This window comes from Notolabrus celidotus, chromosome 17 (assembly GCF_009762535.1).
Source record: "Notolabrus celidotus isolate fNotCel1 chromosome 17, fNotCel1.pri, whole genome shotgun sequence".
Lineage (NCBI taxonomy): Eukaryota > Metazoa > Chordata > Actinopteri > Labriformes > Labridae > Notolabrus > Notolabrus celidotus.
In genome coordinates, this window is record NC_048288.1 from 22,584,138 (window position 1) to 22,607,523 (window position 23,386).

Consider the following 23,386-nt stretch of genomic DNA (forward strand, 5'->3'; position numbering starts at 1 on the left):
TCTCCACCACAGCCCCCAGTGAGTCCAACCTGCTTCCAATCACAGTGCCAGCTCTTTTCACTAGTTTGTCCAGTCGCCTCCCATCCTTGTGTTTTATTCTGATTTCCCAGCAGACAGCAGCATAGAATAACACACTTCCCACCACAGACTTGTAAAACATCTGCAGGTTCTTACTGCAGATGTCTAAGGATCTGAGCCTCCTTAAGAAAAAGAGGCAGCTCTGCCCCTTCCTGTAGATTCCTGAGATGCAATTTTAACAATATTCTATCATCTGAAAAGTAAGCTGCATCCTGTACACCGGTGCTACCAATATACCAGTATGAGATGCTGAGAGAGGTACTCACTATTGACACGACACTATTGTGTCATGGTATTTTGTCCAGATATTAAGTTTAATGTCTTCACCTGAAAAGCAGGCTTATGTTTGAACTTGACTGGGAAATAAAATGTTAAGTTTGATTTTAACTCATCCCTCAAATAGGCTGGTGGAAAACCATTGCCATTAATGTGCTACAAGACATGGCATCAAAGGGACTATTTTTTTTTAAATGTATATAAATTATTATTTTTTAAATCAACAAAATCATTTTAAAATCAGTATTTTGTGTCAGTATTTGTTTATTTGTTTAGTTGAAGATGAGCAAATCCCTTTTGTTTCAGGGTCTTGTGTCACCCTATTAGGATTCAAGTTGGCATAACCACCTGCTCATTATACTTGATCCTTAACATAATAAAGCAGCACATAACTTCTATATAACAATATGAATAAGTACAAGATGGCTGTATTCACGCATTGCTGTTTGTGGCATGTCCAGTTGCTGTAGCTGTCTCTGTATTTAACCAAAGCTTCAGGCAGATTATATGAGAGGCAGAGAGGTAACAAGGATAAATATTGGCAGGACATTTTCAAGATGCAGAGAGAATCGTGACAAGCTTAAAATACAAAAAGACGTGTATCTTGTTGAGTGGGCGGGTGAGCGTCCATCTGGCAAAAACTACGATTCCACTCTACCCGATGCCGTCATCAAGCATCAAGTTCTGTTTTTATTTTATTATAACTTGCAATATACATTTCCTGTGAAGACAGGCTCATTTATTAAAAGTTTGAGATCAGCTGTTATGTGGTGAAGCCGATCACATTTTTCTGCTCCATACACTTTAAATCAGGACACAAAGCTTGTGACTAATGCCTTTTCTCCAGCAGTGGAAGTCTCTTGTCCCCAGCTGCCCTATCATTCCTGGCCTCATTCCACACCTCACATCATACCTGCCTCTTCCTTCAACTTTTTCTGCCGCTTCAACCCCTGAATTTTCAAACTTTGCCCTCTCTCTCTTTCTCGCTCTGTTTGATGGAGAGGTCCGTCTGTGTGCAGTCAAATCCCTGAGCCATCGATTGTAAACATCCCGCTCCCTCACAGTGCACATTCAGCATTTTTGCAGATGATCAGCTGGTCCTCTGGGTCGTTGATCAAACACTTTGTGCCCTGCTGGCTCCACACTTCAATGTGGATCACATAAACAGCTGCAGGACCGTATGGATGTGGTTTCAGGGGATTTTAGTTTCTATTAGATATCTGTACGAGGACCCTTATTTTTCAAATAACATCTTATGTTAAGGTTTAGTCTATAGACACACGTTTTCATCTATATATAACAATAATAGTCCCATTACATTTAACCAACTTTCATCCTTCCCTGAGTGCTCAGTGCTTTTGTTGCCCACTAACCAAACGGAGGAGTCTGTATCCCAGCAGTCTCTGGTACCACAGTCCTTAAAACTCCCTCCCTTCCCCTAATGACTTTAGTGCAGTAAAAATAGCAGCACTTTCTTACCTGGCTTCATGCTGCCTGTGAACGCAACACAGGAAGCAATTATGTCGGCCAACAAAATGTAATTGAAAAAAAAAACAATTTGATGAGATAGAAATGTAATATAAAAGAGACTGGCTTGTGTAACATGCAGAGAAAAACTGAATCAATGCCGGAGACAAGCTGCACCACTAAAACATCCAAATACTCTGTTTATACCTGATGTTCAGACAGACTGAAAATACACTTTTATGATTCTACAACACCTATCAGCAGGACAACAATATCCATCTGCCTATCAAATCTACTGATGATTTCCTGTCAATCAAGTCAGCTGTGCCTCTCATTGGAAGACTCGTAATCTCAATATCTTCGAAATTGCCACGTTAGAAAAAAATCCTCCCCTGTACAGTGTGTACCGATCGAGACATGAGCGTATTTTGTACCAGGCTGTAAACATGTTTATTTCTGCTGTATAGATCTGCTTTTTTGAATTGGTGTGTATGTGGTTTCCAGTACTCCCGGAGCCAGCCACAAGAGGATCTCGATGAACTGCAGCTTTTAGCACTTCAGCAGTGGACTCATATTTTTAGACCGGAGGCTGCCGCTTGGTTTAGGCACAAAAACAGACATAACAAGGAACAGCAGTTTGGGTTGGAGTTGTATGGGATCAGGACGTCTGAGATGTACAAGAGGATAGAGTGGTTTTCAAAAACTGGCAGTAGTTCACTTTTTGATACTCCAATTAAAATCTTTCCTAAAATAAAAGTTCTGCGTCATCTGTTTACTTGGGATATAATCTATCTTGATTTGGTGCTTACAGCTCAAGGCATTGATTGTACTCAGCCAACTTCCACTCTTGGTGTTTCTGATGAAGAGGGCTCCAGAGACTTCCATTATTGCCGGATGCCTGAGCACGGCAGATTAAGCATGACAGGTAGCGAGGCACTTAAATAACATTAAAACATCCAGTTAATTGTTGACACAGTATTGTATTTCACTTAACTACAACAACAACAAACAATCAGAATGAACAGAGTCAGGCCTGGGGTCAACCGTTCAGAGGTTTTCAGAGGCCATTCAAGACAACATGGATGAGTAGAACCTCATCATGGGGGTAGAGAACCATTGATTCTGTAATTACAAAGAGAAATCCTCAGTTCCGTGTCCTCAGCTGTCTGGGAGTGCTGCGCTCTGAAAAGCTGATGGGTGTTGCCAGACGAGAGAGCACAGTATAGGGAGGAGGTAAAGGAATACAGCACCACTTTTTTCCCAATTCAAATCCAATCAAAACAACATTTTTTTTTCCTGCTGAATCTTAAATTCAAGGACAATCCTAAACCACACTGGAAGGCGTTGAAGTGAGGCTACAACAGGATGGTTATGACTGGCTGTCCCACAGGGAGTCAAAATAATCAAACTGGAGAGACAAGAAAGCGTTGAGGCACTTTTTAAATCACAGAATAGGATGAAGGTTTTAGTTTGATAATGGTTCAAAGCTGATAAATTACTGGTTTCACCTTGTTGTCAATTGTAAATGTAGAATCGAACATCACAAGGTTCACAGTTAGCAGACCTCTTAAAAGGTAGGTGACGGCTCCATTAAGAGATTACTTTGATGGAATCCAGGAGACAAAAAAAAGTCAACTTCAGATTTGATCTCATTCAGTTAGAGAAGTGTTGAGCCACCTTGCTTTCTGTGCCTTCAAGACAGCAAGTTCAGATCTAAGTGTTTTTCTGGTTTAAGGTAAGTAAAGTTTATTCATGTAACACCTTTCAAATGTTAAAGGGTGAATCAACAAGACAGACATTCATTACAAAATATTACATAAAAGCCAACAGACACATCAAACTAAGGCAAGTCTACTCAAATGGGTCTTCAATGGCTTTGAAAATTTCCAGTGTTCTTACTCCCATTGGAAGACAATTCAAAAGTTTAGGAGCGATAATCTCAAACACACTGTCTCAAGTTTTGAGTCTAGTTTGAAGAAAAATGGGCAAACCTTGAGTTACACAGCTTCAGCAGCTCTGTAGTATAAAAGCTTGACCTGCAATGTGTAGCACCTGTAAAAAGATGTTTTTGTATATTCATTTTATATTGATATTCAGTAATCTTTATGTACTGTAATGCAAATCAGTGCTCTTTGTTTTAGGGTTAGTGACCAGTTAGGTTGTACTGCACTGTCCAGTAGGTGGCAGTATATACCGTTTTATAACACAAGAAGGGAAAACACAGAGTTCCAGGGAGTGGTCGGTGTCTTGTTAAACAAGTGCTCGGTGTTGCTGCACTTGTTGTATTCTCTCTGCCGACCATGCTGTTGAATAATAAAATGAATCACTTCTACACCATAAACGTTGTGGTAGTCTGGATGGTGTAACAAATGCTCTGTGTAGCCACAGTAGTTTTAAAACTGGATTCGGAGCTTAATGAGATGCCAGTTCAAGACACTGATCTAACCGGGATGGAACAAAATCATTGAACAATCATCTCAAGCTCAACTCTGGACACAACAGGCCTGAGTTTAGCTGTTTCTTCATGGCTAACACAAAGATCAAGCCAAACCATTTAAAATGACAGGAGACATCTTTAAAAGCTCTCAGGAGATACAGATACAGAGCAGACAACAGAAGGCCCAGGACAGAGCCCTGAGGGACGCCAGAAGACAGGGCTTCATCTAAAGAAACACAAAACAGTTTACCAACCGTGACTGAAAATGTGCTGGAAGACAAAGAAGCAAAACCAGTCAGAGGCAGCTCCAGAGAGACCTATCCACTGTCCATGCCTTTGAATCAATACATCATGCTCCACAGTATCAAATGCTGCACTGATGTTCAGTAGGACCAGTAGAGAACACTCTCCTGCATCAACAGAACATCAGTGACCCTTAGAGTAGGGCTTTCTTTTGAATACAGGTTACGAAAGCAAGACTGAAATTTATCTGAAGTATCATACACATCCAAGACAGCTGTAACCTTTTCTAAGACCTTAGAAATAAGAGATAACTTCGATACGGGTCTATAGTTCTCAGGAGTGAAGGGTCAAGATTGGATTTTTCTCAAGAGGGTCTGAACAGCAGCAAACGATGGGAGGAGACAAGATGTTAATGAGTTATAGATTATAGCTTAAAGTAAAGATGAGCCAGTTGAATCAATACCTTCTTTGAGCAGATGTGATGTCTGGGGAATGGAAACATGAGTTTGGCTAGTTTCTGTAATGAGATGCTGGAAAAATTCTCCAGAATTGGTGGTCGAGGGAGACAAGGTAATGGAGGGTAAAATGAGGGGATAATATTTGCATTGATGTCATTGACTTTCCTAATGAAGATGGAGAGAAAATTGTTGTAGTCAAGGTAGAGAGGTGAGTGTCATCAGTGTAAAAAGAGGTAAGAGATTTTGTAGCTCAAGATACTTTCATGTAATGAGAACATGTGAAAAGAAAAGAGAACAGGACCTAGGATGGAACCTTGTGGGACACCCCAGGAAAGATTGGACTGATTTGAGGTCAAATTGCTTAAGTTGAAAAAGAACATTTTTGACACAATTTGCGTCGTACACCTCTTTCTGTTTCAATAGCAGAGGTGAGTGCTTCTGTTTGTTGTTAATGGCACAGCCAACATAGTAAGAAAGACATTGGCATCATAAATGTATAAATACTGAATGACGATCTTGGACTCTAAAAAATATTTGATTGTCATATACACTTTGGTAGCAACACCTACTTAGTGCAGTGCCACAAACACAAACCCCATACTTGCAACCAACAAGATGGCTTAATGGTCAGTGTCCAAACAGATTTTCAGTAATAAAGTCCTCGGTATTTCTGAAAATATGTTAAATCCTCATACGTTAAATATCTCAACAGGATGATGAATATTTGCCAGATTTTTCTTGTTGAGCCAGCAAATTCGGTCTTGATTGACAAATACTAAAATGTTGAATACAATGAGGCATGTATTACAATTTAAAAGCAAAGCAATGTTGGGAATTCCAGGCACTCTGAGGGATCAGTACGGCTGCAGCCTTTAGATGAACTGCACAGATTGACGAACACAGCTCACAAGTAACACTTTCTTCTATCAGGTTTTGTCCCCTGAGTTTTTCTCCAGCTTCAGGGATGGTCGAGTGTTGCCTTTGCTTTTTCCAATAACACAAAAATGCATTACTACTCTCATGTTCTGATGAACTCCAGTAACTCACATCAGCACGCTCAATTTCCCCACACATACAGTCAGAATCCTGCTCCAGCCTGAAATAGCTGCTCTTCCCTCTGAACCCACACATTTTCCATCTCTGCTTCCCTGTCTCATGTGACCAAGTGAAGCAATGCAGAAGGCAGCTTACTCAAACCCCACCACATACACACACAGGAAAGAGCCAATGTGTAACCAAGGATCAAAAGGTGATGACTTATATTACTTTTACATCTCTCTGCTCCTGTTTCTTCACCTTAGAAAATGTGTAGATTGCCTGAGAGGAAAAAGCACACAGAGTGGTTTTGATTGAACCAGAACCAAGAATTTTAAAGGTGTAAGCCCACAGTAATGATCCATGAATGTAAATAAAGCAGAGCAGCAAAATGTTGACACACTTTGAGTGATTTGAACTTTTAAGCAAATGACATCTGCTTTTATTTTAATTCAGTAAAGTTGAATTTAGACATCTTTCTGGGAAAGGCAAACCAGATTTTAACGGTCTGTCTCAGAAATCCTTTTAGATTAAAAAAAAAAATCATTGTTCTTCTTATGTAATTTCAAAAACCAAACTTGAAATAAATCCAAGATTTATCTTTGACCCTCTCAAATCTGCACTGGCAAACAGCACAACAAACATTTTAAGGCGCCCATCTGTCCTTTTATTTCTGAGAAAGCAGGAATGACGTTTTGAAAGTTTCTCCACAGGGCCTCCAATTAGTCTTTACTGAAGCTGAGAGAACAGTGAACGTCATCAGTAATGTGCTACATTAGCACACAACAAGATAAATATCAATTATACACTGAATGAAAAATATCCACACGAGCTGGTGCTCATGTCATGAAAGAAGCTGTTGTGACAGATTGTGTGTTTATTTTTAAATGAGGCAAGTGAGCAATATTACAAAATGGTCAGAGGTCCTTTTTTGAAGCTGTTGATGACTTCAAAACACTTGTGCAATACATCCCAGGTTTCGGTGTTTACTCCCAAAATAGCACAAATCACATCTGATGCTGTTTGTTTGTGATCACAGACTTTCAAAGTAATCTTCCTCTAAATCTATTTAATCCCTCACGGTGGAAATTTACTCGAAATACTGACAAAGACACCAGACAAAAACTGTAAGCTTAATTCTTTGTTGTGAGAAGGATGCGGCTGAATTAGAATACTAATGTGCTGTTGTATTGATTCCCGAGGTGAAATCCTCTGGAGCCTGCTCCTCCACAGTGGAGGTTAGAGATCAGGAGGAGTGTGAGGTGCTAGAGGTTATGCAGGAGAATACTCCGCAGGATATTTGCAAACAGAATGCTTGAACCGGATTTGTATGGATGGATGGATGGATGGATGAATGAAAGTCTCTGGACTGATTCTCTGCTGGACAGATGTGAAGATGATTACAGTGGAGGTCTAGAGTGGATTATAGACAATGGCTAGTTCAACAGCAATGTTGTCTTAGATGTAAAAATGAATTCATAAGTAGATTAGTTACATAACTGAGCAAGTATTCAGTGGAAGTGATCGTGACTTTAGTGATACCCTAAATATTTCTCTGGCACACTCCATTCACAGCAGCCATTGTTCTCTTGCATCAGACTCAATCTAGGAAACTCGGTTTATTTCATGATGCTGTACCACTGTGTTCTGTGTTTTTAGTCATAGAAATGTAGAGAATCTGACATATAGTGATCATTTCACTGCTTTCCATTGATCAAGAACTGAAAAGACACTTGATAATGAAATAAAGTTAAACTTTGGGCCATGCTTTCCCGCCAAGTCATACACTAGTCACATGTGTAAACAAGCAAGGTTCAGACAGTTGAATATTTAAAGAACAATAAGGCAAAGACAAAAGGTCAAACAAACACTTACTTAAATTGTCCAAGAAAACCAATTCCAGAGAGGTCAACAGGCAACAGGTGTGAACACAGGAGGACACAGGTGAAACTAATCAGGTGCAATCAGAATGGAGGGAAACACACAAGGGCAGGAAGTAAAACAAGGCATGAACCACAAGGAGCAAGAACTACAAAATAAAACAGGAAACTCTTCACACATATGGAGTACAAGAACACTGAGGTAATGTGGCAGCATGGGCTCTTTATTTATTTATTTTCAAAAGTTTGGTTTAATTTAACTTATGGTGTTTTTTTGTTTGGTTTGCTGTTTTCTTTTTTTGTTTTAATTTGGAAATTTGGATGTGTGTATGTTTGTATGTCTATATTTTTTTGTATATATATTTCTGTATGTATATGTGTATATATTTTTTATCAATATTTTACCACACTTTTATCATTATTATTACCTTTATCTATTTATTGTTTTACTTATGTTTTATGTAAAGCTGGAGTCATAAGTGTGGTCATTGTTATTTGGAATGTTGTCTGTTCGACATCAACAAATATGTTAATGCAGCTATTATTTTCTATAATATCTCTACTTGTATTTGTTTAAGACTGTCTAAGGTTAACAGGATTTTTGTACTTTTAAAAAAAAAATTGAATTATTTTTGCATTGTTGATGCCACTATACAGGTACAAAAGGCGCTCATATATGTATCTGTTAACATTATTGTATAATCCTGGGAATGCTAATAAAAAATAAGAAATACAAATAAAGAACTCTTTGATCATCACTGTCATTTAACTTTTAGAGTGAGTGTAATGAAATGTTACAGCTTCTTTGTTTCATTTGACTTTTTTTTTCTTTCTTTCATTCTTTCAACTTTTTGTATCAGCTGATTGTTATTCAGGGCTGTAGCATGTCCCAGCATGCACTGGCTTAAAAACAGATGATCCATATTTATAGTCTTCTCTTCAAAAGGACACAGAAGATGCTCTACCTTTGTAATATGACCAGAATTCACCTCCTACTTCTGAGGCCTATACAGTTCAGTCAGAGTCTGTCAACTTAAAAACAAAAAAACAGAGAAAGTCAGTGACAGCGGGTTCTCAGGGATGTAACATCGCAGTTCTTGAGAGGTTTGACTTTGCAGAGCCAGAACAAATAATTTTGAGCTGTCACACCAAAACTATGTTGTCTTATTAACAGCATATTTAAATAACAGCTCTCCGCTTTCTAGCTCGGAGGAAAAACTTGATGCGTGTGTGCACTGGCTCATTAGCTTAAGCGTTTTGTTAAAAATGCTTGTACTTTTAATAGTTTCAAATAAAAAGAACACAATTCATAAAACGAACAACAATTAGTGCAAGTATATTAAATATAAGTCTGCCACTACGTTCCTTCTTTTGAATAATTTGAGCTTCAAGTAATCAACCTTGATGGCTCCACAGAGACATTTCTGCCCATAAAGAAACTTAATGGAAGCAGATACCAGGAGCAAAAATGAACTCCTTCATTACTTTGTTTGAGTCAGCAGCAAAACTGTAGCAATTATTTTCTCTCTGCAGTAATAACTTTTGACTTCTATTGCTTTTACTCCTTACATTCGCCATAATTACTGACATAATAATAATAATATAATAATAATTTGGATGTGTGGGTTCCATAGAGCCCAGAGGACTCAGCAAATGAGACCTTTTTATATCCTCAGACATTAGCTTCAGATCGGTTAGTGTGCCGACCCATGACGAGCTGAGGATGACTCACATTACGATCCACTGTAAATTACTGTTGCATAATATTCTCACATTGCATCTTCTCAATATATCAAATGTAGGCAATGAATAGGTTAGTGTTTTGAGTCTAGTTGTTTCATGTAAGCCTGGAGTCAGTGCAGCCTTAATGTAACATCTGCTCTGGAAGAACAGCTTCTTTAAAAGCTGACTCTATAAAAGCAGTCCAGGTTTTATTTGCTACCAGGGGCCGATCCTGTTGGTCTCACACTTTTCTTCATATTAAAAGTTCAGAACCATGTACATTTATTCAGACAATTTCATTTCATTTTCGAAAGTCATAACTCAAATTCAAACAAAAATTACAATTTCATTTCAGGCTCATCGAGGGCGGTGGGTAGTCAGTCCCAGTTGTCCTCAAACTTTGATGCCCATCAATGAAATGAAGTGCCTGCATCAGGGAAGTGCTACATTAGGAGAACGTATGAATAAATCATGTGATCAAGTTTATCAGTAATTTGAAAAATGTTGGTGGCTGATTGGAAATTTCATAGATTGAACTTGCTGAAGAAGCCTAGATTCTAATTCCATAAGAGTTTCAACATTGTGTAAAATGTTGACAAAAACAGAATTGGATGGTTTGCAAATCATTTAAAGCCTTTGTTTGATTAGAAAATATTTCCAAGACAACATATCAAATGTTCAAACTGAAAAAAAAAGATTTGTTTTATGAAAAATATATGTTTATCTAAAATCTGTTGCCAGCATCACGTTTCAAAACAGCTGGGACAGGAGCAACAAAACACTGAAAAAGTTGTTTAATACTGAAAAGTAACACGAGGGGAAACATCTCTCAACTAATTACATTCATTTGCAACATTAGCCACATGACTGGTTATAAAAAAGACATTCTGGAGCAGCTGAGTCTTTTAGAAATTAAGATGGAAAGAGGTCCACCACCCTGAGTGAGGAATAATGTTCGTAAGCGAAAAACTGAAAAGAAATTGAGGATTTTCTGAAAAAGAGTACATAGCATTAACAATAACTGCTACTGGATGGCAGTGAGCTTTGGGACTTCAGGTGGCACTGAGTTACTGTAAAAACAGACATGACTCTGCAGTGGAAATCACTGCATGGGCAGAAAATCACATCAAAAACCATTGTCTGTGAACATAGTTTGTTGCTGCATCCACAAATGCAGGTTAAAACTGTATCTCACATGGCGAACCACGTGATCCAGAAACCCTTGCAGCTTCTCTGGACCCAAACACATTTGAAATGGGCTGAGACAAAGTGGAAAATGCTCTCATGGTCTGATGAATCAAAATTTGACATTCTCTCTGGAAGTCATGTTTCCACATCCTTCGGTCCAAACAGGGGAAGGACCACCCGGCTTACTATCAGTGCACAGTTTAAAAGCCTGAGCCCCTGATGGTATGGGGACGCATGCCCATGGCATGGGTAGCTCACACATCTGGGATCACATCATCAATACTGAATGATATATGCAGGTTTTGGAGCCATATATGTTGTATATGCTGCACTGCACACACCCAGACAAGGCCTCTTTAATGCAAGAGCTTGCATAATACAGCAAGAAGATGCCAAACCACATTTTGCACATATTATAACTGATTGGCTCCGTAGTGAAGGAGTCAGGGTGCTAAACTGGCTTGCCTACAGTCCTGACTTGTCACCTATATCAAACATTTGAAGCATCATGTAACTAAAAATATGACAAAGGAGATCCCAGCTGCTGACTGCTGAAATTCAATATCAGGCAACAATAAAACATTTAACTTTTAATCTCTAGAAACTGTTCTACTCTGTTCCCAAACATTTACAGTGTTGTCAAAAGAAGACGTGATGCAACTCACACTATTTTCAATCAAATGTCGAGTTGAATCTAACTATCAGAATCTGTTTTTGTCAACATTTAACACAACATCCCAACTCTTCAGGAATTGTGGTTGTAATTTACATCCCTGTTGGAAGCCATGAGCTGCAACACAGGGGTCCACCCTGCACACCAAACGGGAGATTTAAGGACCAAGCTGAAATCAATCAAAGTCTGTTTCATAATAAGGCTTGAGTAAAGCTCACTCACTTCGCCTTTAACGTCCCACAACCATCTGTTGGGCACTATTTTCCAAATTTTGTGGAGTCCCGTTGATGTTCAGATGGATGACTACTGTCATCTAGTGGACATTGGCGGTACTGCGCCTCCTGGTCACATCAGGACAGGTGAGGATGCAGATGCGTGGATTTTTTTTTTCCTTTAGAAATACTTATTTAAAACCCTGTCCAAACCTTGATTATTTTAAAATATGTCATTTTTCATTTTTAATCAAATCATTATCAATTAATCAATCAAGCTTTTTTTATAACACCTATACAAATCAAATGCAACCCAAAGTGCTTTACAGCGATTGAATAACAAGAATGAAGCAAAAATAAAACAATGGCAAGACATATTAGGGGAAGATAATAATAATAATACAAATAATAATAATACAAATTAAAAATAAAATAAAATAAAATAAAATAAAATAAAATAAAATAAAATAGAGACTAATGCATAACAAAAATAATATATTTGTAATTAAAATAAGTTAAAGCATCAACATTAAGAATACAAATAGTGAAAATAAATAGATTTAAAAAGGGTAAGGATAAGAGTTGAAAATACAACTAAGGCTAAAAATATCAATCAAACTAAGTAGATGAATAAAAATGAATAAATAAATAAAAATAGATTAAGATAACACTTAAAATTACTAACATTTAAACCAATATTACAGTTAAAGGTAAGTAATACAATTGTTAAACCCAACATGAAAGCCTGACTGAATAAATACGTTTGCAAACCGAGACCTTGGAATGGAAAATCTTAAATGTCCCCATGGGGCAATTTGGCTGAAAACAGTAGTTCACACAGGTAATAAACTTTATATTTTAAAGAGACAGAAATACAGACACACAATGTAAATACATAGATATGATCTTGATATCAGGACAGTCAGGTAATTAAGGGATATCTATAAATGTCTTCATTGATTCGCAGTTTTATGAATGATCCCTCATTAGCTTTAAGGAAATAACAAATAGGAGTGGCTTGTGCATTTCTTTATAATTTAATTCACAGTGAAAGCCTGTAATCAGAATATCTGTATACAGTATATGAGCAGTGATCGGCTGAAAATTAATCTGGAGTATTATTAAATATAATTCTGTGTCGTGTATCAGTGTGTCCTGAAGAAACCATCAGAAACAGACAGCGCACATTGTGTTCTGGTGGGTACGGCACGAGCGCAGAAAATCTTTTTCACACTTACAGGGGGACGCATGCGCAGAGAGGACACCAACTGGTTTGTGTCAAGTCGAGGCAGGCGGATGTGATCGAGCCAAAAAAATCACCTGTATTCTGGCATTCATGGTGACACAGTGAGTACACATTTATGCTCGACTTCTGAACAGTGTTAAAATCAGTGTGCGTCCCTGTTTTTGTTGCATGTTGTGGAAAATAAAACGGTTGAAACGTGAGGATACAGGGAGGCTGTGCATGAAGCATCTTTATGTGGATATTGCAGCAGATAGAAGCACAAGGATTCATCTTCAAATGATGCAAAAAAAAGAAGAAGCCTGGAATCCTAGCTAAACAAAATAATGTGAATATGACGTGTTCTGCTTTTTACCTGGTGGAAAATATCGACTGCAAGTTATCATCTTTTTTTCTGATCAAATAATGTGATTATGCTCCTATAAATGGCTGCATGCTGCTTTCTTCAGAACCATTCCCTGTCTTGAATCCACCATCATGCATGTGTGTGTGTGGGAGCGTGTGTGAGCGCGCGTGTGTGTATCCTCCCAAAGGATGCGACTGATGGATGCGATCGCTGCGGTCCAGGAGTAACGCCTTGTCGCTATCATTACCACTTATCCTTCATAGACAGAAAGAGGAGGAGGGGGGAGATAGAGGGAGAGAGAAAGGCGGTTGTTGCTCATCACATGTTTTTTTTTTTTTTTTTGATACACTGATTCTAAAACTGGTGGTGAAGATTGTCATTTGCAGCTTGAGATGCTTACAGGGCGAGATCTGCACTTAAACGCACCACAAGCCTCAATCCATGGTGAAAAAAAAGTCAAATTTTCAGGATGCATTGCACAGAAGTTGACCCCACGCATGATCGTGAGGGGCTTGTGCATTCACTAAGACACGTTTTTTTCCCCCATCTAACATTCTGGTGTTGAAAATGGCTGATGTGATCAATAACAGAGTCAAATTGATCATGTGCTTTGCCTTATTGATCAGTTTTGATTCACCCTCCTCTTCTAGGCCTCTTTGCATCATGTCAGATCTTTAATCTCCTGTGATTTCTTGGATTGCGTGTTTAAGTCTCTGTGTGTGATGTCTGTGTGTGTGATGCTCCATCTTAATGCAGTAATAATCTTCCAGTAAACCGCCCCCCCTTCTCTCTCTCTCTCTCTCTCTCTCTCTCTCTCTCTCTCTCTCTCTCTCTCTCTCTCCCTCTCTCGCTCACTCTGCCTTTCTCCCATCCCTCTCTTCCCTTAAGTCCATGGGCTCAGAGCGGGTGGAGATGCGTAAGAGACAGATGCAGGTTCACCAGGAAGCAGCTGCCAGTGTCCTCCAAGCGCGCCACAGAATGGGAAACACCCCCACCAACGCCTCAAACGCCTGCTGCTTCTGCTGGTGTTGCTGCTGTAGCTGCTCCTGGTAATGACACTCCTCAGGTTCCCACACAGCAGGCTGCAGACAGGAGACGTATGGTCTCATACACAGGAGGGGGGGATAAGGGACTATTTATGACAGATGACGGGATACATGTGTGAAATCTATCTAGCCATGTATACAATGTCTTTTTTTATAATGATTTAAGCATAATGTAGTATTATTTATGTGACAATGCAACAAGGTTTTGCAGTCTAGCTGTCATGTTTTGAAAAAATGGGATGTTGCAGGAAGAGACTGTACTTGAAATGGAATATCTATACCAGGAAAGATTATGTAGAACAAGTCACACATCTTAAAATTGAGAATTAGAGGAATGTAGATCAACGTCTCTGCCGTACAGATTTGTTACCAGTCTGTACAGATTACAGGAAAATCTGTATCTCTTGTTGATGTCTTAAAGGTGGCATATTGTTCTCTTTTTCATCAAAATATATTGGTCTAAGAGGTCCCCAAAACATGTCTTTGAAGTTTATCTTCAAAAAAACACTTTGAAATCAGATTTTGGTCTGCCTGTAAACCCTTCTTTTTCAGCCCTGCTCAGAACAGGCTGTTTTCTGTGTCTGTGCCTTTAAGAGAGAATGAGCTCTCTGACCACGCCCCCTCAGGAAGTGGATGTGCCCTCAGCTCTTGATCTAATGTTTACATGTTGGCTGAATATACACAGCTGCTCACAGACCCGCGTTACTTCAACCCTCTGAATTTGATCCAGAATCTGATCCTGACGGAGAGGCGCCTGCAGCAGGACCTTTCCGAACGATTGGTCACAGATTTTGTGTTTCTTTTTGTTTTATTTGTCAGTATGTCGACATGTGTCTTGGTACACAGCTACAAACATGTAGCTATGTGGCTATGCTAACTAGCGCTAGCATTTTTCCATGAAAAATACAATCATCCACTAGATCTTCAAATCTGCAGACGTGGGGAGTAAAACCGACCTTTGTGTTTATTAAGACAGCCTACAACTAGCATGTCTCCCTCCTAAGCTCCTTGTTAGCACACGTGTGTGCAGGTAATGAAAAATGGAGGAGGAGTTGAGTTGTATTTTATACAGTCTATGGGCTGAACAAGCTCCCAGCTCTTACTTCCGTTACAGACCGGATGGCGTTGTGACGTAAAATAAAACACAGAAAACTGAAACGGCTCTTTTCAGCACACATTTACAGAAAGGTGTAGAAATCAAAACAGGGGCAGAATGGATTTTTTTCATTTTCGGGGGGGATTTTTAGCCATGCCAGGGACACATATTTCAGGTAGAGAACCATTAAAAAGTCGTTTTTGCATGATGTGTCACCTTTAAAGGTGAAGGGATTTTGCAGCAGTCTGCGTTATTTCAAATCTGAAGATACCATCTCCACTCTAATTTTGTTGTAGCAGCTCGGTAGTGAATACAACTTAAATTCTGCCTCCATCCTCCTACATGTTCCACAACACCACAGCCCACACTATAGTTCAGAAAAACAGAAACACTGCGGCCCTGTGACCCACTCTGGATCTCATTGGTCGGAGGCCTCGAGGGGTTTTAATCTGTTTTGGAATCAACCGCCGTTTACTTCGGTTTCCTCTGAGATCATCCAACCTGCTGTGTGCAGAGCTCGGCCATGTTAATTCACTCCGCTGGGGATGAGTAAAACACTTTGTCTCTATGTCTATTATCATTTCATCTATTTGTTGCACAGCTACGACGGGCTCGATCCCAGATGGGATGGCTCACGTTGGACTCTCACCTGAACCAATTAATCTACAGCCAGCTGCTACATTGGCTTTTTAATTACACACAGGGAACCCCCACAGGACGCCACGGCAAGTTGAAATAATTATCTATTTATCCACACGTTCCCAACGATCCCAGAAGATCCTCCTGAATCTACTGGAGGTGCTCTGTTATTTTAATGAGGAACAAACAATGCCTGCAGTATGTTAAATGAGGCATGTAGAAAACATTTGAATGGTTAACTATACAGGGAAATCTTTTCTTTATTAATCTTTGATTTTACGCTTCTTTTAATGGTTTGACCAAATCAGGGGAAATGGAAGTGTTCTAGTGTAAGGAGTATTGACCCTAATCAAACCATTATTTGCCATTTGTTCTTCAGTTTGGTTAAAAGTGAGAGATTTTAGTCTAAATTTCAAGCTTTGGAAGGGTTTGAAGTGTCCTCTGCTGTCTGTAAGGGCAGCAGATTTGCTGTGGCATTTTTTCTCTTCGCTTCAGTTTCATGGTCCAGCCGGTCGTGGCAGATGACTGCCCACCAATGAATCTGATTTCTGCCTTCGAAGGAGGTTTTTCTTGTCTCTGTTGCCAATTACTTGATTATTGCTGGATTGATTGTGGGTCTATCTATATAAAATAAACAAAGAGTACAGTCTTAACCATAGATTGGATAAAACATTGACAAAGTCTCAATGAAGTCATTCACTGGTGTTTGGAAAAAATGCTATGTACTCTAAAGATGACGGTCGCCATGTTGGAAATGTTAACTCTCCATCAATGTAACCACAGCCACTGGTAAAGTGATGGACGGGTCCAAAGCCTTGTGGCAACAACAATGTGCCCACCTGTCAGTCCAAATCCAACGTCCCTAAGTATAATAATAAATTAATAATACATTTTATTTATATAGCACCTTTTAAAAACATGTTTCCAAGTGCTTTACAGAGTGCAAGAGATAGCGAGTGAAAACACTAAAGCACATGACAAAGATAAGGAGAGCTAAAATGAGTTAAGTAAAAACAAAAATAAAAACCATGCAGAAATTAAAAAGTCAGTGATAAGTTAAGAAATAAAAACACATTGTTAAAAAGTGTGTTTTTAAAGGAGATTTAAAACAGGACAAGGAGTATGCTTCTAATTAGGTATAATTCTTATTAAAAAAGGTGAGTTGTAAAAAGAAAAACCTCTTATGGTTGTCATGAAAAGTGAGGTAACTATGGAGACCAAAGGAAATTTAGTATCAGGCTGTAAATAAATCCTGGAATTTGAATATTGAGCTTAATGGAGATTCCTTGGCTTTTGGAGCCAGCCTCTAGTGAACATTTGAGGAACTGTAGTTTTTTGCACTTCATCATTGGCTTCATTTTTTGTGGTTGCTCCTTCTTCCAGACTGTTTCTTTTTGTTAAGGCCATGGGATAACTTTTGTATATTGTTGTTTTGCACTACATAGATACAAATTGGTCGAGTGATTTTCCAAAATGTCAAACTATATCTTAAACTAAAATCTAATCACTCTAGTAATTATTAACATTTGCTGGTTAAAACTTTAATGGGCTGTTCAGAGATCTGACTGATTTCACTTATTCCCATGAGGCTCAATTGGAGCAAACCCAAGCAGGCAGGCTCTAAAATATTGTGCAAAGCCTTCAGAGAAAAGTGGAAGCTGCCTCCATGATCCAGCAGCAATGGATGACTGGCAGCTGTTTCACATTTAAAAAGATACTACAATATTTTTTAGCCCAGAGAGCTGATTAAAAGACTCTAGTGTTGTTGTGAATGTATCCTTGAGGTAAATCAGACCTGCATGACACGCTATTTATAGCCTACTAATCATGAAAATGAAGCCTTATTGTTTGTTTGTTTTCCAGTTTGACTGTTCGGAGTGAGGATGAGACGGTCCAGAGAACAACTTTTGAGCGTAAAACAGATGGAACCACAAACTGTGAAGAAAGGTAACAGCTCAACACAACAAACATTTCCACTACAGCATGTTGTTTCCCATTGTGTACAGCTACTTACACAACAGATGAGCAGTGTATCAACTTATCTGCAATCTTATAGCCCGGAGCCTACTCTGGAAGACGCCCGCTCCTGGTCAATGTCGTTTGAAAAGGTGATGAAGAGTGCAGCGGGTCGTGGCTGCTTCAGGCAGTTCCTGCGGACGGAGTTCAGCGAAGAGAACATGATGTTCTGGCTCGCCTGTGAGGATCTCAAAAAGGAGACCAACAAGACTGTGGTGGAGGAGAAAGTGCGTCAGATATATGAAGATTTCATCTCAATCCTTTCCCCTAAAGAGGTAAGAAACCCTGACAAAATATGAGCTCCAGGCCACTGTTTGATTTGTGACACCCACAATGATGACAGAAAGAAAATGCTGAGTGGATTGAATCATCAGTTGATTCAATATTTTAATTATAATCTAGCAGTAGTTCGAGCTCTTTATGATTGGAAAATGTTACATTTCCTGTTATGTTTGTTTGTGGCCATGAGCTAGGGTTGCCAACTTTCTCACTACTAGATAAGGGAGAGGTGCACGGTGCCATGGTGGTGTGAGCATGATGTGTGAATTCAGCATATATTCTGATTCTGATTCATGCAGAAAGTGTATATATTCCCTTTAATCCTTACTGTATCATTATGTAACCTCATATAAATAAACCTCAAAGAAACCACAATGTGGTTCTTTACATCAAAAAACAGGCAAAATAAAAATGTTATGCAATATACGGGACAATTGAGGTCCTGTATGAAACAAACTAATTTAGCCCAATATACAGGATGCCACAGAGAGCAGAACCAGGGGTATGCAACAACACAAGAACCTTATCGCCAGTGTAGTGGCAACTTTTAGAAAAAACCTTGTTTTGCCACTTCTGCAGGACATGATCTTTCTGACTCGTGCGTTGTAAAATAGGTTTACAAAAAATGAAATGAACGCCGTATAAAATTAAATAAACCGAGAATTTATTAAAAATATAGACAAACAAATCACTTCTCTTGTCGCTATTAACTTATATTTCCACAAAAGCGTCAAAACTATAAAAAAAACAAAAACAAAGCTACGGTTAGAAAATAATGTTGCTCCTAGTCCTGCTCAGATGAAAGCACACACTGCAGCGCACATGCTCAGTTGCTCCCATTTGGCAGCACCAATTACCTGCAGCATGACAATTAAAGGCACATACACTCAGATTACTCTATGGCTGGAACTGTCGCTCAACTGCTTTCCGATCAAACCTCTTCTTCATACCAGCCTGAGAGGAAGAGAGGGCGTCTTTCACCAGCATGGCATCACGATGCAGACGTTCTCTGCACTGAGAGACAAAATCAGACACATAGGGCTCGATCTACTAAAGGTTTGCGTGTATAAAAACACGTGCAAACTTGATAGCACGCGCAAAGCTGACGTACTAACCAGGAGCACCGAGGATTGCGTCTGTCAAATGAGCAAAATAGCACTCGCAAATCATTTAGTGTTTGCCTTCATGAATATGCAGAATACATGTAGATCATCAGAACGCGCAAAATACTTGGAGGAGGAGATGCAAATGTAAACATTTAGCACACGCAATGTGATCTATCAAACCTGAAGCAGATAGCGCGCGCTGTATTTGCGTCTATATTTAGCACGTTTGAAAGGCAGGTGCAAACTGGCACAGCGTTACGCACACTTGGCTGCGGTCACTGTAAAGCTAATCATAACATCGCTTTACAACATGCCCACAACAGCTGGGCTTACAAGCATTACTAAATGTTTTAGTCAATCAAACCAAGAGAACAAAATAATAATAATAAAACAACACAAATTCAAAGCAGCTCAGCACCACGGATAGCGACCGCATCATTCTGACACCCACTTTAACTTTTTCAACTAATGAGAGCACAGTAGGTCACTGTATCAATAGATATAAAGTTTAGTAAAATTGGCACAGCGGCCCACATGTTCACATACAAACAAAAAATCTATATGAAGTACTCGGCCTACTCACCACTGTCTGGACGAGCCTTAAGCTCCGCGGACTTGTCCACGATGCGCTGTATGTCCATTTTCTTTGATCTGTCATTCTCAATAGATAACATGACATGTCCACTCAGTCTATTCTGTCCCATCGTGCTCATCAAGGGGTTTTTAGTTAGTTTTAACTTGGAGAATGAGCGCTCACTAAGCCGCCAGGCAGCTCTGCGTAACTCCTCTTCTCGTGCTTGCAGCAGTGTGTTGGGGCGAATTGACTCAAACATGTTCCCAGTTCCATTTAAGCTGGTGAATCTTTGGGACAGTTGCTGGATGATGATATCAGGCATTGAAAACGCTCACCCGAAAGTTGCTCCCTGGGACAGTGAGGCGACTGTCTTCATCCAAGTGACGCCTAACTTTTCTAGAGCAAGAGTGGCAGACTAAGCCTCCTCAAATCGTTCTCTAAACTCCATCAAAACACTGATTGCGTTTTGGAGTAGAGTAGATGCGTTTATTTCATCGGCAGATCTTCTGTTTTTTCTCACATCATTCACCTTTTCACAGATGGCCTCCCAAATCGCGTTTCTAACGCTGACATGTCTCTGCTGGAGTCCACCGATGTGTTTATTTCCCTCCTCCACTAAAACCTCCAACTCCATGTCTTCAAACTTCATTTATCGCTTAAGGCCACTCTGTTCTCTCAAACTCTCCATGGTGACAGCCGATAGAACACGCAAAATCCTCGTAAAATAGGGCGGTCCGCACCACTTTTTCACTCGTTATCATTTGCGCACGCAGTCTTAGTAGATCACCCGCAACACGCCCAGAAATAGCACGTGCAAAATTATTATTTGCACACGCAAATTAGCGCTCGTTATTTGGGATCTTAGTAGATCAGGCCCATAGAGTTTAGGAGAGGCACTATACACAAATTGTTCCCTCAACACTTTCAGGGGGCCACGCACATTGTGGCCAAACACAAGCTCAGATGGACTGAACCCCAAAGACTCCTGTCTGATCATCCCAAAGTCTTCCCAGCTAATACGGGACAGTTGGCAACCCTATCATGAGCACATATTTTGTTTTCCATTGTAGCTACTCAAAGCTAGCCTGTACAGCATGTATATTTAAGGAGGTAAAAAAGTCAGATATGCAAACTTCCTGGTCCTTTTATAAGTTTCACACAATGATGAAGACTCAGAAAAACTATATTCATGTGGAGCTTATTAAACCCTTTTTAAAGATCTTTCAGGGGCAAAACGATCCAGAGATTCATTGCTAGCTAACATGTAATTGACTTTTCTATAGTTTCACTCATGTCCTATCTGTTAACATGGAGAAAGCAGGCTTAATGACATGAAGAGCAGCCAATCAGTTAGGGGAGCTCCACGAGTTTTGGCTTCACTTTTGGAGTGCTGTCATGTTGTTCATCTTTTTATTTTTTTTAATCTAAGATACTTGTTGGGCTTTATCATGCTTCTATCAACAAATCGGACAGTGTATACAGGGTCAGGAACGAGGGAAAGAGAGTGGGAGATGACATGCTGCAAAGGGCCAAGAGTGGTAACAGTGCCAGATTTATGAAGATGCCTCACTGTCACTTAAACGTACCTTATTAGATTAACAGTTGTATTGGTCCTGACCTGAATCAGGCTGGGTGGAAATCTGTTAAAGCAGGAAGGAGACCAGACAAGTTTGATGAATAGATAAAGCCAAGCTCACATATTAGTTTGGCTTTAAGTCAGGCTTGTAGTGCTGTCTTTGCATTGTATGGCGTTAAATTTGAGGAGTGTATGTTATAGGAGAGGGGTTCATATGTCAAGCAGTTGAGTTCAGCAGCCTCTGAGACCCAACAGTCTTTCTCCACAGCAGCTGGTTTGACATTTACTTTTCTGCGTGTTTACATGTAACACAGCTCCAACCTCTTATCTGCTCATCTTCTCCAGGTCAGTTTGGATTCCCGTGTTCGAGAGGTGATAAACCGCAACATGCTGGAGCCGACCTCGTGCACGTTTGACGACGCTCAGCAGCAGATCTACACGCTCATGCAGAGAGACTCATACCCCCGCTACATAAACTCTACTGCATACACAGATCTGCTGAAGAGCCTGGAGGAGCCTCCCACTGAGCCATAGACTCTCCACTGCGACACTTAGCTTTTCAAATTGGCGCATGCGTCCCACCTGACGGAGTTTTGTGTGTGTTTTCCTGCTGGAGTCGTGCTATTTAAAGAAAGACAGACAGGAAAATGAACACTTCTTCAAACCGGTCTTTATGCAGCTGTAACTGCTGTTTATTTACCCATGATTAGCTTACCAAAACACTTGGAGCAAACAAGAACAAATGCTATGTCCAGCACCAGTTACTTGTTCAAAAAAACATATCTATATTTTTATATATTCCCAAGCGCTTGACATTGCACTTTTCTACCTTGTTTATGAGGGAAAGCATGTATCTGTGAGCACTGCATTTGTATTTAGGTATGTTGTGAGCCTTAATGCATATCCAGTTCTTGTAGAAACTAGTAGATTTTGTTTAACAGTAACTTAAGAAGAAGGAAAGTGCCTTGGAATAAGATCTTCTACACTCGCACCTTTTGGTCCAAAAAAAAAAAAAGAGAACAAAAAAAAGGTGTGACAACAACTTCATATGTTGGTGCTTTCAGCTCTTCTCAAAGAAAATGTTTTTACAAGTTGATGAGCTGACACCTGGGAATAGATCTTGTCTGTGTGTTTCAATACTGTGATCTTAGTCATGAGATATTTAATTTAAAGAAAACAGGGAAGAAAAAAATACTGAACACATGACCATGACCACTGATATATTTGTGTATTTAAAAAGGAATTTGTGTGAAATAGCTATTTTAATTCTCACAAATAAAGCACAATCATATGTTGTTTTTGCTGTTGTGTCTTGTACAAATTAAAAATAGATTACTTTATAGGAAACGTTTCATTTGCGGTTTGGATTTATAGAGCCAGTATTTTCAGCAAATGTCTGACCGTCTCTTGATTCACCATGGAGCCAACTTGAATGCATTCCAGATGCATGATCTTATATCCATGAAACATGCGATATCTGCTCAGCTGATCCTAGAGAAATGCTGCAATGTCTAGCAGATCAGAACGAGCTTTACGTCTAAACAACTGCAGAGTCCTAAGGTGCCTGGCTGCCTGTGCAAGGTCAACAAACTAATAACAATAGCATGTATGCTACTTAAAGAAACTAGTATCTCCAAATCTTTACCCAAAGCAAAAACAAAACAATCAGGAAATGTTTGCCTCCTTGTGTGGCCGTGATGCGCTGTTGGGATTTCATAGTAGCAGAAAAAAAAGTTGTTTTTTTTGTTTGTTTTTTAAACATTTCGCCTTATTTTGAGATAATTATCCCATTGATT

The 23,386-nt window shown here is 39.5% G+C and overlaps 1 protein-coding gene across 1 annotated transcript; it reads left to right on the forward strand.

Annotated features, from left to right (window-relative positions):
* Positions 1-12,823: 12,823 nt before the first annotated feature.
* On the forward strand, positions 12,824-22,886 carry LOC117829036 (regulator of G-protein signaling 20). Its single transcript, XM_034706547.1, has 5 exons — positions 12,824-13,016; positions 14,147-14,307; positions 17,903-17,986; positions 18,096-18,330; positions 21,936-22,886. Exons 2-5 carry the CDS (start codon positions 14,150-14,152, stop codon positions 22,122-22,124), a joined length of 666 nt encoding a protein of 221 aa, XP_034562438.1. The 5' UTR covers positions 12,824-13,016; positions 14,147-14,149; the 3' UTR covers positions 22,125-22,886.
* The last annotated feature ends 500 nt before the right edge of the window (positions 22,887-23,386 follow it).

Bases quoted from the DNA above. Each gene is read 5' to 3' on its own strand.
- LOC117829036 (XM_034706547.1), top strand. From the start codon at position 14,150: ATGGGCTCAGAGCGGGTGGAGATGCGTAAGAGACAGATGCAGGTTCAC. The intron at 14,308-17,902 runs GTAATGACACTC...TTTGTTTTCCAG, and splicing joins TGCTGCTGTAGCTGCTCCTG to TTTGACTGTTCGGAGTGAGG. The intron at 17,987-18,095 runs GTAACAGCTCAA...GCAATCTTATAG, and splicing joins ACCACAAACTGTGAAGAAAG to CCCGGAGCCTACTCTGGAAG.